Source organism: Podarcis liolepis (genome assembly GCF_965112155.1).
Source record: "Podarcis liolepis genome assembly, chromosome: 15".
Taxonomy (NCBI): Eukaryota; Metazoa; Chordata; class Lepidosauria; order Squamata; family Lacertidae; genus Podarcis; species Podarcis liolepis.
Window position 1 is genome coordinate 43,807,547 of NC_139566.1, and position 14,490 is coordinate 43,822,036.

At 45.6% G+C, this 14,490-nt stretch overlaps 1 protein-coding gene across 50 annotated transcripts in view; it reads right to left on the bottom strand.

The window, feature by feature from the left end:
• Positions 1-2,094: 2,094 nt before the first annotated feature.
• The window catches only part of NCOR2 (nuclear receptor corepressor 2), a 372,848-nt gene continuing 360,452 nt past the window's right edge, over positions 2,095-14,490 (bottom strand). For 31 of the 50 annotated variants that reach the window (XM_083476607.1, XM_083476588.1, XM_083476601.1 and 28 more), the window contains exons 44-47: positions 13,203-13,256; positions 10,457-10,687; positions 8,555-8,731; positions 2,095-7,177 (exon numbers count right to left, since the gene is read on the bottom strand). In XM_083476607.1, the coding sequence (XP_083332733.1) occupies positions 6,996-7,177; positions 8,555-8,731; positions 10,457-10,687; positions 13,203-13,256 (644 nt within the window). In that variant the 3' untranslated portion in view covers positions 2,095-6,995. The remainder of the gene's footprint in view (positions 7,178-8,554; positions 8,732-10,456; positions 10,688-13,202; positions 13,257-14,490) is intronic. The other 19 variants (XM_083476625.1, XM_083476623.1, XM_083476605.1 and 16 more) reach the window with 2 other exon arrangements.

Below are 14,490 nucleotides of genomic sequence, written 5' to 3' on the forward strand. Positions count from 1 at the left end.
CATACTGCTTTGTTTCCAATCACCACGTCCCAGAGTGTCCTGCTGAAACCCTGATTCAGGTGTGTGTGTGTTGCTTTTGTTGCAAGCATGCCCCTCCTGACGGCAGCCTTTGAATAACATGCCAGGACAACGAATAACAAGCAGAATGTGTGGATGGTCCAGCATAAATCCACCATTACTATTGTTGTCTCACTGTTATGTTGCAAAATACACCTGCTCCAATATGGAATGTGTGACATGGGCTGTGCAGTCAACTGCAATTTAAGTGGCTAAGCTGGGAAAGGTTGCTTGGCTGCTAGGACTAGTCTTGGAGCAGCGTTGTGTAATTTCAGCAGTTGCAGGGCAAGCTAGGCTGGTGGACACCCCTTTCTTCCATGCCCCCCTCTCCCCCCACATGGCTGGGCTTGCTGATTTGCGATCCAAGTTTCTTAGGGATCAGCCCTCCATCTGTTCTCTGGGGGAACAGGATCGTGTTCGGCCACACAGGTTATAATTTCTTCATTGTGATTAGTGAAGTTTTCGGCATTCCCTTTTCTTAGCACTAAAGCAGTTTTGGGGGTGGGGGAAGGGGAGCAGGAAGATCTTCTATCCACCTTAGAAAAGGGCCATTTATGGGACTACGTCTGCACCAAAAACTGCTGGCTAGGTCAGAAAAGCCTGCCTTTGTCCAGACTGGTTTTCTGCCTCTACAATTCTCAACTTGTTCTAAAGCAAAGAAAAAAGGCCTGTGTGTTGGCTTCTCTAGGGAATGATGCTCAATAAAGCCAACGCAAACTGCTGAGGGAGGAGAAATAAGGCCTGGTTTTGGTTCCTGCTCCCTTCTGCTGCCAGCAATAAAATGTACCACCGCCAGCAGCTGAGCACCCCACCTTCACTCCTTCCAAATAAATGAAAGCGCTGGCCTTAAGAAATGCTGCCATCTAGCTGGCCAGACCTGGAACAGACACACATCCTTAAGGAAGACAAACTTCTCACTTGCCACCAATGGTGCAGCAACATTCAATGTACCAAACTTCAGTCCTCTGAATTGTAAAGTGATGCATGTGATTTTACAAGATTGGCATCTATATGAGGAGGTAATGTGGGTCCCTAGCTGACCACAGCAGACTGCTTTGTGGGCAGTTCTCTATGGTGGAGTGGCAAGGTGGGCAGTACAGCTGTGACTTTGTTCAGGTGTCAGAAGTGATGACCTCACCTGCCAGAATGCCATAATTGATGGACCTTCTTTGCTCTGGAAGTGAAAAGGAGGCTTCCAAATTCATTTGCGACAGATAAGCAGAGAGGATGTTGGGGAATGAGGGAAATAACTGCAAGGTGAGTGCTGCTTTCCTTTCCTTCAATAGGGTTCTTACTTTACACTAGCAGATTCAGGAAATGTGTTATTTGCAAGATTCTCTCTCTCTCAGTGTGTATAGACTAATACACTTTCCATATAATTTATACAGAATGGATAAACAGAGCTGCCTACATTTCTGGATTCTCCCTGGGGGTATGAAAGAAAGGACAGCTTAACTTGAGGCACAAAGTCAATCCAGGAAGCCGTGCTAGCAGCTTTCAAATTGTGAACGTGCAAAACAACACTTGAGGAAGTGCTATGCAAAATGTGTTTTAAAGCTGCTCCATGCTGCATTTCCAGCCTCTGGGCTGGGCAAATCTCTGAGCTTCTATGTGATGCTGAACTTCACTTCACATAGCCAATGATTAGGGATGACTATGCAAGTTGAAATTCACCAACATCTGGAGAGGATTACAGGTTCCCTAGTCCTACTTTAGGGTCACGGCTTCCAGATTTTAATATAAGGATGAGGCCCTCCTGTGGCTTCCAGCAACTGGTATGCCAAAGCATACGGCCTCTGCTCACGGACAAACAGCACAGCCATCATGAGTGGCACCCATGGAAAACACGCAAGTCTTCCAAATGAAATATTATAAAAGCCTTAGAGTAGCAGGTGCCCGTTTCCTCCTTTAGACAGTTGCTCTGCTCCACAAGTCTCCCGCTTGGGTTCAGTGGTGAGGACTCCTGCATGCCTTGCCCCATCCTGTCATATGAAATAGCCATTTTTAACATCACACACAAGAATCATGAGAGCTCCATTTTGCTGGCAATAAGCTTCTCCCCTCTCTTTTTTTATTTAAACAGTAAGGCAGTGCTCTGACACTGCAAACCCACAGTGCTTGCTTAGTGGGCATGTAGAGCGAAAAACCAAAATAACAACAGTGAACAAAAACTTCACTTTCAGTAGAAGAAAAAAAACCCCCAACCTTTTAGAGCAAGCTGCATAAATATTTACAACTTAGCAGTTTCTATATACAGTCCATTCTATCATACAACTTGCTTTGAAACAACTATGCACAATTTGGTTGTACAAAAGATAGATTTCTTTTCCCACCCTCCCCCTTGTACATTTCAAACAATAAAATTGTCCTTTTAATCTCTTTTTTTTGTTTTTTGTTTTTATGTGTTTGTACAAATTACAAAGTTGGTAACACTTCAAACTTTAATAGTTTAACATAACTTCCTTTTTTCTTGATTGCACAATTAATAAAAAAAAATCATAGCCAGGTAGCACAATAGAGATCTATATGTCACTAAAACCGACACAAATTATGCAGACAGTTGTGTATGAAGGATGGCTTTCCTTTGAAGCTAACACACAGTGCTCGGTGCTCACCTTACGTAGAGCTAACAGTCAATGGGGACGATGCTCGTCTGCATTTGGTTGAACTGTAGTGAGTTGGGTTTTACCGAGATCTGGCTTGTGTGTGCAAGTGCACACATGGATATGTGCCAGGCCACTGATTCAGGCACAAAGAAAATGTGTGTGCATGTATTTCTTCTACATGCACACGCAAATGGAATAATATGTATACACAGAACCCAAGAGTATATATATATATATAAATATATACACACACACATGTACAGAGAATGTACAATGTCTGGTAATGCGGGAATAACCTTTTGGAAGGGAGGAGGGGCTATTCCTAAATCCCTTAGTGGAATGTACACATGACCTCAACTTGCAAGCAGTGACAAGAGATGGTGTTCCAAAATTGTGAACGTGTCGGTCAAGGAAAGGCTACGTGAAGCGGCACAAATTCAATATGGTCTAACAACAACAATAAAATAACCTCGTCAGCTGTGAGCAAATCCTATCTGATCTGTGCAAATTGTTCTGTGATGAGTATGACAAAAATTTTTGTGGCCAGCAAGTCTACAAAAATGTGGTCTGTGTATGTCACTTAAAAAAACCCAAACACAACCAAGGGAATTTGGACCAGTGATATAAATATGTATATTTTTTAAAAAGAGCAGGGTAAATATTGGTTAAAGTACAAAAAACCTTAGACCTACCCTGCACAATGTTTTTCCTACATGGAGATAATCTGAGTGTAGGGAGAAGCATGCATACCATGATGTAAGAAGCAACAAGCACAAGGCAAGCCGTCGTCACACACAGACTGCCTTTCTGATTTATGTGCTTGTGGTAAACTAAACTTTCTCCCTGCACATGGACTCCACATAGATTATCTTTGCATAGGTAAAAACTATGTGTGAGGCCACCCCCAAGATAAGACAAGCAGTGGCTGGAAGCGACAGGGACGAAGCTGTGCAGGTAAAATTAACACTGCCAGTGTCCAATAAACACAATAAATGCTGCTTCATCTATCACTGGGTTTGTTGGGCAAAACATGATCTATTTTCCAGTTATTATTTGATTGCAAATTAGGATGATTGTGTAAGAGTGAGCTACTGACTTGGCCTAAATGAACTGATGGCAGGAGGGATGCTTTCGTGTTAAGATTGACAGTCAATTACACTGCAGAACAGTCACTGGCAGAAACTCCATCTGTGTCAACAGGCTGACACTGGGTGTAATCCCAGCCAAGTCTCACCTCTTGGCAAGCTATTTGGCCCAACGTTGCACAATCAGCATCCAGTCATGCTTGTGGGGGCGTCCCTTTCCTTGTCAGAGTGGAGTGGGCCTTTTGTCACTGGGAAACAGTGGCGTAGCGTGGGGGGTGCAGGGGGGGCTGGCCGCACCGGGCGCAACATCTGGGGGGTAGGGTTAGGGGGCGCAAATCCACGGGTTAGGGGGCGCAAATTACTCGCCTTGCCCCGGGTGCTGACAACCCACGCTACGCCACTGCTGGGAAAGATTTAAAGGTTTCACTACTGTGAACTGTAGCTCTTGTGACAGAGCCAGGGTTTTAAGCGGCATTCATTGATGACCCCCAAAGTGGTAAAACTTCAGGTCTCGCTAGGACTGAAGAAGCAGGTATCGCTGGCATTCTTGCAAGAATGGTCTTAGGCACATGCGGCTAAGTATATTTCAGTATAAAACTCATTAACCACTTTTCTGCTAAGAACACTCAAAGGTGGTGTATGTGAAATGATAAAACGATGCAAATCAGATGAAGTGACACAAAACAGCATGCAGGCACAAAGTACTGGTTTGGTGGTGGTTTCGTCACTAACACAACTGTGGCTCGGTTCTGGGTTATGACATTTCCCATAAGCTGATGAGCAAACTGTTTCACTGTCTATGCAGACAGATTAAGTACAATATACAGAATAGTGTCTGGGGGGGGGATGCACATGACTGTATTTCTTGCCCAGTGAGAAAAGTATCCTCAGGTGGGCGTCTAGAAGGAAGGACTGGGCATTAAGGGGGGAAGGCCCCTGGTGCAAGCTCAAGGCAGCTTCTACTCGCTTTCTGGTGTGGGCCTAAGTTGGGTTCTCCTGACCCTGGATTTCAGAGTCCAATTTGGGTACATGTTCACAAAGCGGTCTTTTGGAAGGGTGGCTGTGCTGCTTAATCTCCTGCAATCCACATGCAACTTGAGCTGAGCTAAGAGGAAGCAGCACTTGGAAAGGTATACCATGCACGGCTCTAGAATTCCTCCTCTGCCCTGCCTTTTAACCTCCCCAACGTCCTGGCCCTTTTCTTCAGAGCAGTTTGCATGGCGGTCAATCTGTGCCAAACACATGTGCTGGGGATTTTTGGTTTTGCAATCCTTTAGCAACCAGCAAAGCACTGCAGGGCATGAAACTGGAGGCAGGGGAGTGTCATTCTACAAGAACTGTAGCTCTGCTGGGGACAAGTGTTTTAGGAGCAGAGGCTTACAGGATAATGAGATGGATTCTCTCAGTAGATGTTCTTGCACGGAACCTCCACATTTTTGTGTCTTAACTAGTTTAGCAAACAACAAGCAACAGTTTCATCATCAAAACTGGATGGTGTGTGGGAGAAAGATGGGTGAGAAGGAAAACAAAATAGCAAATCTCACTGTAGAAACAAACTCACACAGTACAAAAACTCTGGTGCTGTGATGTTGCTGCTCCCTGGATGCTGTGTCAAAATACTCAGCTTATGAAAACGCGACTCTTGTCTGTTCCTGCAGAGAAGCTGTTCCCCAGATCTGCTCCCTCGAGGGCACAGAATGAAAATGATGTGTGAAAAAAGGAGGAGACTATATATATGACGAAAAAGGAAGCCTAAAGTGTTATGATTGGGGGAGAAGCAAACACCCACAAATGGAAAAACAGAACATTGTGGGCAAGTCACCAAAAACATGTAAACTTCCTGTGAGTGTCTTGGCCTCTCTCACTGCTCCCAAAAGAGACAAATCTCACTTGAAAAGTGTTCATGTTATCTCCATGCTGGAGTGTTAACTATGCAAATAAGGGCCCTACAGTTGTGACTATATATTTATATATATATAATATATTATATATATACTTCTTCATTTTCTTTTTCTTTTTTAAAAAAACTAAGTTAATACATTCTACTGAATTACAGAACCATTTTGTTGGAACATTGTTACCTCTTGACAGTTCCATACAATGGACAAACCCATCAAAAGCTGTCATGCAACATAGAAATCCTCTTTGTACAGGAGCAGAGACCGAAAAGCAGCATATAACACTGTTTTTAACATCCTTCCTTGCGCAAACACACCATTTGCCAAAGGTATCAAAAATATACCCTGTAGACCATATACACAGCGTTGTTTTGAAGAAACAACATATTCAAAACAGCTGCTTCCCCCAATCCCACCCCCCTCTATCTGCAGCTAATGCCAATATAGAGGAATTTGTTTCAATTGCAATGCAAACCCAGCATTCCTTTCTCCAAAGGAACCATTCCTTTTCTTTTCCTGTTTCTGGCTTGTCCTCTGGCTCCTGCACCCAGAGCACTGCTGCCTGAATCTGTATTTGTTGAAAGTTCAGGTGAAGCTCCCCTCCATATATCTCTATGGGTGCAGAGAAACAAACTTATTTAACTGTGAGAAACAGAAGAAACCAACACTTTCTTCCAGAGGGCGGCTCTGATTTGTCTCCCTAAACGACCAACATGCGCCTCCATGGGTGAAACCCCTCGTGAAGGTAAAAAAAGAGGCAGGTTGAAGGAAGGGGCGGCTGAATGAATCCTATTTTCAAGTACTGGATTAACAGGCCACTACAGTGTGCAGAGGAAAGATGGGTCACAGAGGTGGGAACACGCAAGCAGCACACACCATCTTCTCCCAATGGGCCCCCCGTTCCCCCTCTCTCATCTGGGCTGAAGGACAGAATTGGAATCCCCTGAGTGTTAGTAACCGAGATTCAGCGACTGGTTACAGTCCCTTGGGGGAGCTTTCAGGGCTCCCCACTGCTGCCCCCCCCCATTAGCTTGGTTTAATTTCTTGCTGCAATGGCTCAAGGTATCAGCACCAAATTGGGAGAGAGGATTGGGATGGGTTCCATTTGCTTGGTTTGTTTTTTTAAGGCTTTAAAACTGAAGAGATTTTTTTCCCAACTCCCTTCCAGATGTGACAAATAATATCAGCTGACTGGAACAGTGCTGCTCCTGCGCCTGGCCTAGGACAGCCGCACTCTGCGACAGCCAGCCACAGTCCCCAAGCCCTTGGGCTAACTCAACAGCCAACCTATCAGTATCTGTCCATTTGTTGCTGGGCTTTTTCTCCATCTCGCTTCCTCTTCTCCCTCCTCATTCACTGTCCGAGAGGGTCTCGTACTGCGAGACGAGCAGCGGCTTGGGCTCCTCCTCCCAGCCGTGGTGCTGGCTGTTGGAGTTGCCCTGTGGAACGGAGGCAGGCGGTGGTGGGGCAGCTGCCACCAGACCCGTGGGAAGCCTCATTGTCAGCGGGTTGTATGGAAATGGCGTTGAACCTGCGTTGAGACGGGAGGACAAGGCAAGGTCAAAGAGCTGGCCAACCACTGGCCCAGAAGGTCTCAAATTCTTTGTTCCCAAGGAAGCAGCCTCCCTCTTTTCTTTCTTGCACACTTTCCCATAAATGTGGCACTGATCCTAGCATTTATTACTCTCCCGCCTCTAGAAGGCGCTTTATTAATTTAATAGATTTCTGGCTTTCTTCTAAGGGTTAAAATTCACACAAAGAGGATTACAACATATTTTTAAAAGCAGAGTAAATAATCAAACCATTAAACCCCCCCCCCAAATATGAACCAGAGAAGGAGGGAGGGAGGGAGGGAGGGAGGGAGGGCAAGCCTCAGTACAGGCTCTTTAGAAGAGTGTTGGATTTTCTTGCTGGAAGCAGAGGTGACCAGGTTTCATTCCCATCCTGGGGATGCTAGACCTTAGCCTGCACTGCATGTGAATGGAGAGGAGAGCAGGCAGTATGTGAGTTGTGTCGTGCATGCAAAGTATTGCATAAGAATTGGTCCCCAATGCTGCAACCATGAGGTGTATATTGGAGAACATAGCTATGACTGGCTTTTTCCGCCATATAACTGGGAAGCAGGTGCTGGGCAGTTTAAACAGAGATTCCCAAGTGCCAGCAGCATCTAAACTGGGTCAATGAGAAAGCTCTCGCGAGATGAGGTACCATGACTAGAGTAAGCTGAACTGAAGGCTGGTTTGAGGAGGAAAACTGCTGCAGCGTGGCCAGGCTAAGCCTGTTTGCACTGTGTGGCAGGGGACTGGTGGGCTGGCTAAACCACAGCAGGGTGACTTGTCACCTTCATTATTCATTTCTGTGGACACTTTTGAAGTGTTAGAACAATCAGAAAGCGATCACTTTTCAATATCAGCGTCGTCCCTGTGTCCTCTAATAGAACGCATAGCTACAACTGAATCTGCAAGTGTGAGTGGATAAATACAGGGCGTATAAAGACTGAAATCGTCTCACAGATTGAGCAGCGCTATCCGAGATACACTCTATAGCAACTGTCTGATGAGTTTCTGTCAATTTTTTATGACCAGGTCTTCAAATCCTGCTGATGTCTTCTAGCAAATTGTAACAGAACTCAGACCCTATTTGATAACTTCTGCAATCACTAACTACAAATAATCAACATACCTTGGTTGGTTTGATGGTCAAGGCAAATCAGCTAAGAAAGTTCTGGCTAAGACAATCAGGGTTTCTTGTACGAATACATCAGAGGAATTCACTTGTATTGCTGACTCTGGCTCCCTGAAATTCATTTCCTCACATCTTTGTACTTGCTAACACCAACCCAAGTGCTTCCTGACTGTTTCCAGCCACTAGATGCAGCCAACATGGCACAGACTCCTTCCCTTGTTACCTGCAGATGACGGCCTGTCCTCCCAGACGCGGTTGGTGAGAGGTGTCCTTCTGTTACAGTCTCCCTCTGAATGAACCGATGACACAGATGGTGGCCTCTCAGAGGAGGACAGGCCTGGTCCTGGCGACTTGGCCTTGCGGCTGTTGGCTCTGGCAGCAATCTTTGGCTTCCCTCCTCCTGACAAAAGAAGCACCATTCAAACAACCAAATGGTAGCCACGGGTTCTCACATGACTAGGGAGGGCTTGATGCCCTAAAAGGGGCTCTTTAATGACAGGAAGAGGAAAACAATGCTGAGCAGATAGCAGGGCAGATTTAGAAAGCTGGGAGACACAGGTATTAAATCCTTCCCACTCAAAAACTGGCCGCGAATTCAGTATGTGGCCGATGGGGGCAAACTGCTACTAGATTCAGGTTCCCATCATGCAAAATGAAAACTCCCCCCTCCTCCCCCAGCACATCATAGGGTGTGTCCCTTCCTTTTGGCATCTAATAGATAGATGTCAGGGATTCATGGAAAGAGATCCCTCTTTAAGGCTGTGGGTGCTTAGCCTTGGTTCCCTTTTGGGGACAGGGAAGAACTAGGACAAGATCTCCAAGATCTAATGCACACCTGAGTGCAAGTGTGAGTTATCTGCACTATGCTGCTTTTAATGGGACACATCCTCTGGACAGATCCCCAAACAGGCACCTTGCACGGGCTACCAAATGCACATTCTGTGGAAAGCCAACATGGTGCAAACAGGCCGCACTTGCAACTTGGATGTGCAGCTCCTGGTCTGGCATATAATACATCCGGAAAAGGCTGCTTTCACATGCACAAATGGTTTGTTCAGCACAGCAAGGCAAACTATGGCTTGCCACAATTGCAAAGATGTGTGGGCTCCCAGAGAGGAGTCTGCAACAGCTTTGTTGCTTGATGGTCCTTCTTACTCTTACTCTTGCATTGTGTCAAGGTTTGACTTAGCTGTCTGCCTGAACTGGAGCTTGTGATTAAGCCCTCTCCTCACTAACCATGAGTTGGAGCCAAGGTTTGTTCATGGTTTCACCTTCTGGTTAGTGAGGAGAGTGTTTAACCACAGGCCCCTGGCGCAGATGATATGCTGAACTGAACTGTGGCTTAGCTCAGCATGGCAGTAAAAAGGATTGGGAAGGAGCAAAGTGGCTGCCAGCTGCTCCCTTGGCACCCACATGTTGTGCGGTCCCAGTAAGCCATAGTCTGACTTGCTGTGCTGCAAGATCTCTGTTGCTGTACTAGGTGAGGCAACGTGGGTGGTGGGAAGAGGAAACCTTTCCTTCTCTGTTTTTCTGAGGGTGGGACATCACAAACAAAAGGCAGGAGCAAACAGACAAACCATGGACACACTTTTCGCAAGTCTGCATTTGTAAATGAGTATATTGACAGCATGATGTTTAGAAAACAGCTGAACATAAACACCTAGTTCTCCCTTAGCCATACAAATGTACTTTGTTCACACCCTTCCTTTGCACCCTCCCTTCACTTATCCCGGCCCTTCCCACCAAGCCTGGAAGAGGAGTTGGGGGATTTCCTGTTTTTCCTCCATGACCTCAGCATCTTCAACCCCCCAGCCTTTCTGACAATTGCACCCCTCCCCATCAAATAAAGAAAGGACAGCACCAATGGTCAGTGTTCCAGAGGAAGCAAAATGGCACTTCCAGCCTAACAAATTAAAGTGCTTCTTATCAAACCAGAAACTGAGATTAATCGGTGTAATTAAAAATGGGAACAGAAAGTAAATGCCCAAAAGCTTAAAGAGAAAGGATCTGGGGTGGGGGTGAGACACGAAAACCACTAAAAAGACAAAGAGAGAGGGGTTAACAGCACAAAGAGAAGGTTTAATAACACAGCGAAAAGGGCAACAAAGGGGGGAGGGCTGCAGACCTGGCAAGGAGGAGTGCATGTCGTCAATCCGTCCGTCAGCAGTGGTTACAGGCATAGCAGCGGGCAAGCTTGCACTGGCATTCAGAGGGTTAAAAGCATTGGCACTGAGAGGAGAGCGCTCGTCCCACTGCTCGTCATATTTACCCATTAGGGCCTTCCTAATAATTGCCTCCAACCCCATGTTGGTACTGGAGTTTTCTTGGACCGACTGGCTCCTACAACTGATTAACCCTGGGAGGTGTGGAAGGAGGGGGAAGGAGAAAGGAGGGAGGGGGAGAAATTGGGTTGGGGGGAACGGGAAACCAAATAAGAAATTGGGTTGGGGGGGAAGAGGAGGAGGAGGAAAGGCGACAAGGGAGAAGGGAAGAAACAAACAGTCAGCACATTCTTGCAAAGCAACAAACTCTGTCCGGCTGTCTTCTTGGTTCCCCCAAACCCCCTGGCACAGCCAGCTCCTCACCTGCCCCCAAGGAGATTGCAGGGACACCAAAAAGGAAGCAGAAACTACTCACAGATTTTTGTTTCTGGAATGCCACACACACACATTCACACACAGAGAGACTAAAGGACTGAGGGCTGTGTGTACCAGTTTCACATCCAGTGGGGAAACCTTGGGTTGTCTTCCAACTAAATTCTACTTAGATTGGACCCACTGAAATTAATGGGCCTAAATTAGTCATATCCATTAGTTTCAACACATTGAATCCAATTCCTTCAAACGCAGAGCAGTCCCAGGGAGGAAGGAATGCTTCCCCAGGTGTCTGCCCAGCAGCATGAGCTGAAAAAACGTTAAGACGTGGGCTCATGCAAATCACCAGGGAACAGGGCACTTAACTGAGGCCATGACATGACAGGCTCTGTTTGCTCCAAGTGGAGGAATTTCAGTTGTGTGACATCACTGCTTCTGGACACGCTTAAACACAGCACTGAGCAGCAGAAAGAGCAGCGTCAACCACGTTCTCTCACAGCACAAGTGATGTTCATATGGGAGAAAATGCTCTGAGATCAAATCGCTACAGACCTGCAAAAGAATTATGTTCTCCCAGGGAGAGCATGCGGGCTAAGAACATTTCAGGCTGCATTCCTGAGCAAACTTGCTTGGAAATAAGCCTTGCTGAAAGGGGTGGGATGTTGTAACTTCCAGATGTCACCAAAATCACTTTTTTGCAGTTGAGTGTCAGTGAGATGCTGGATGTCCGCAGACAACCATATTACATAGACCTCCACTCCAGATGTGCAGGCAAGTTCACCTTCCTTCTTGGGCAGGTTGGCATGGACAACCAGGAAAGCTGATCTCCCTGGGGTGGGGATCAATATGAGAGTCTTCCTTCAAAAAATAATCTTGATCCAAATGAAAGGGATGGAAATTTGAATAGAAGGAATATAAGGAGTGGCTGGGGAAACTCAGCCAGATGTAGAAATAATAATATCTATCTATCTATCTATCTATCTATCTATCTATCTATCTATCTATCTATCTCTCTATCTCTCTATCTATCTCTCTATCTCTCTATCTCTATCTATCTATATATATATATATATATATAGATGAGTTCAAGTCAGATTTTTGTCAATTCCCTTTTCTCAAAGGATTCCCCTTGCCAACATCCTTTTTCAAAATCAGTGCTTTCATTCATTCATCCATCCATTCATTCATCCATTCTCTCTCTCTCTCTCTCGCACACACACACACACACACACACAAATCTTAATTTTAATGTTTGGCATGTTATTATGTTTTACGTGTGCTGGTCTGATTGGTGGGGTATGAATAATAAAATTATTATTATTCCTCTAAATTTATCCTTTCTAACCAAAAAGCAAACTTTGTCACTAGAAAAAGGAGGATGCCAAACAGAAGGAAGGAGGCAGGTGATGCCCAACTTCTATGCCTCACAGGAGAAACTGCTGATATATAATCTGGAAGTGGATTATTGTCATCTTTTCCATCCTTAGTATACATGGGAATCATTGGGCTGTATCCAACTAAGTTATACGTCATGTTCATGAGTTTCAGTGGGTCTAAGTGTCAGGAGGGCATATACTGGATACAACCCATTCCTTCTACTGTGCTACTTGGATTTCCCAAAATCCAAACTCTGCCACCCAATCTTCATCCTTCCAGCTTGATTCCACTTTCTGATGGTGGAGGCTGTGAGGACAAAAGGACTTCTATATGGGAGACAGGCTGAATAAACAAGTGTGTGTGTGTTGGTATTGCGATTGTGAGTCATTAGAAGCCATGCAGTTAAGGTGCGGCAATGCACAAAGACCAGAGGCGGCATTGTGGGTCAGTAGATTGCTAACCATTCCCAGGGCAAGAGGAGCCAAAATAAATAAAATAAAACTTTTAAGAGAGACTGAGTGATATGGAAGAGAAGGAATGTTCTTTGTAGAAACATAAAACATTAAATTAAATCCAGCCTATGATTTGCTCCCCACTCTGCCTTCCTGGGTTGACTTCCCCATTTCCACACAGGTGCCTTAATGGGAGTTCTTTGACAACCAGTCTCATACAAAATGGCAAATGACGCTCCCTCCACCACTACTTCCACACGACTCTCTTCTGCTGTCTTGTACAGCTGTTCAGGAACATGGCTGAGTTATCAGGAGTCTGACACTTTGCCCAATGAGACTGCATGGCCACATTTGCAATGCTTAAATTCTCTGAAGGCATTTGTGATCTGCAGAGTCCTGTGTGGAATGGGAGTGTCAGACGCCGGATGGAGCGGAAGCACAGCTGTACCTGTTCCAGTAATGGCCGGCATGTTGAAGATCTCTGTTCCAGGTTGCCCGACATCTGGAGGAGGGGGAAAAGAGAGAGCCTCAAGCACAAGTCACATTCCCAGGTAGGCTAATTATAGACTGTAAACTCCCAATCATTCCAACAGGAGGAGTTGCATAAAAGCCCAATACTTTTTATCTTGGAGAGCAAAGATGGAATTGGGTTTGTTGTCCTTGAAAGTACAGAACACCTTGCCTAATACAAGGCACTACCCATTTTTCTTCATTTCCCACCTCTATGGGGAAAAACAAAAGCGAGAGGCTGCAGGACTCGGGGCCACGCCTTGAAGAAGCCATGATGAAGCAGTTGGGATACTGGAGATATTAAGAGGAACATCGCTTAACTCTCTTGTCCAACACAATTGTTCTATGAGTGGCTCGGATAAAATTGAAAGTGACTGCTTAGCATGTTAGGATACAATAAAATACAGATCAATTTGTAGTTAAATGAGCAGATGGGAAGCATTTCTAATACAAATTGTCCACTGTCACAGGGAAGGGCTGAGCTCTTTAGAGGTTTGAAAGCAGCCACCTGGCTGAGTCACTATAGTCTGCTGAGTCTGCACTATACATTGGGAGCAGGATCACATGACTTTCAAGAGTCAAGACTCCTCCCAATGAATCCCAAGAACTGTAGTTTGCTCAGGGTGCCGAGAGATGTTAGGAAACCCTTGTCCCCCTCAAGGAGTTGCATTTTCCAGAGTGAATCAATCCCTGTGGAGTCCTGTAAGGGCAATAGGGGTTGCCTAACAACTCTCAGCAGCCTTAACAAACTACAGTTCCCAGGATGCTTTGAAGGAAGTTGTAACTGTCTAAGGTGCGGCTGGGCCAGATTCAGGCAGGACTGACAGCACTTGTTAGTTTATGACATTCTGAGCAAATGACACCAGGGCTCCTCTATACTGCCACCTAATGTGGATGCTAAGCTTCCCGTGACTCCATTGTGCCGTTCTCCCAATCACTGCCTTCTCACACTTTCCTCTCCCTCAGTTTGGATTGTCTCATGCCAGGGATTCTCCGAAACAAAGAGGGCATGGGGAAATCTGGACTGGGGGAAGGGAAAGTGTGGGAAGGCAGTGATTGGGAGGGTGGGTTATATTAACAACAGGGAATTAATGGGTGTATAAGAAGCTTACTATCCACATTAAACAACGGTATGGATGAGCCCTGAGTTCATAAGGGAGCAGGTGGCACTGTGGTCTAAACCACCAAACCTCTTGGGCTTGCTGATCAGAAGGTTGGCGGTTTGA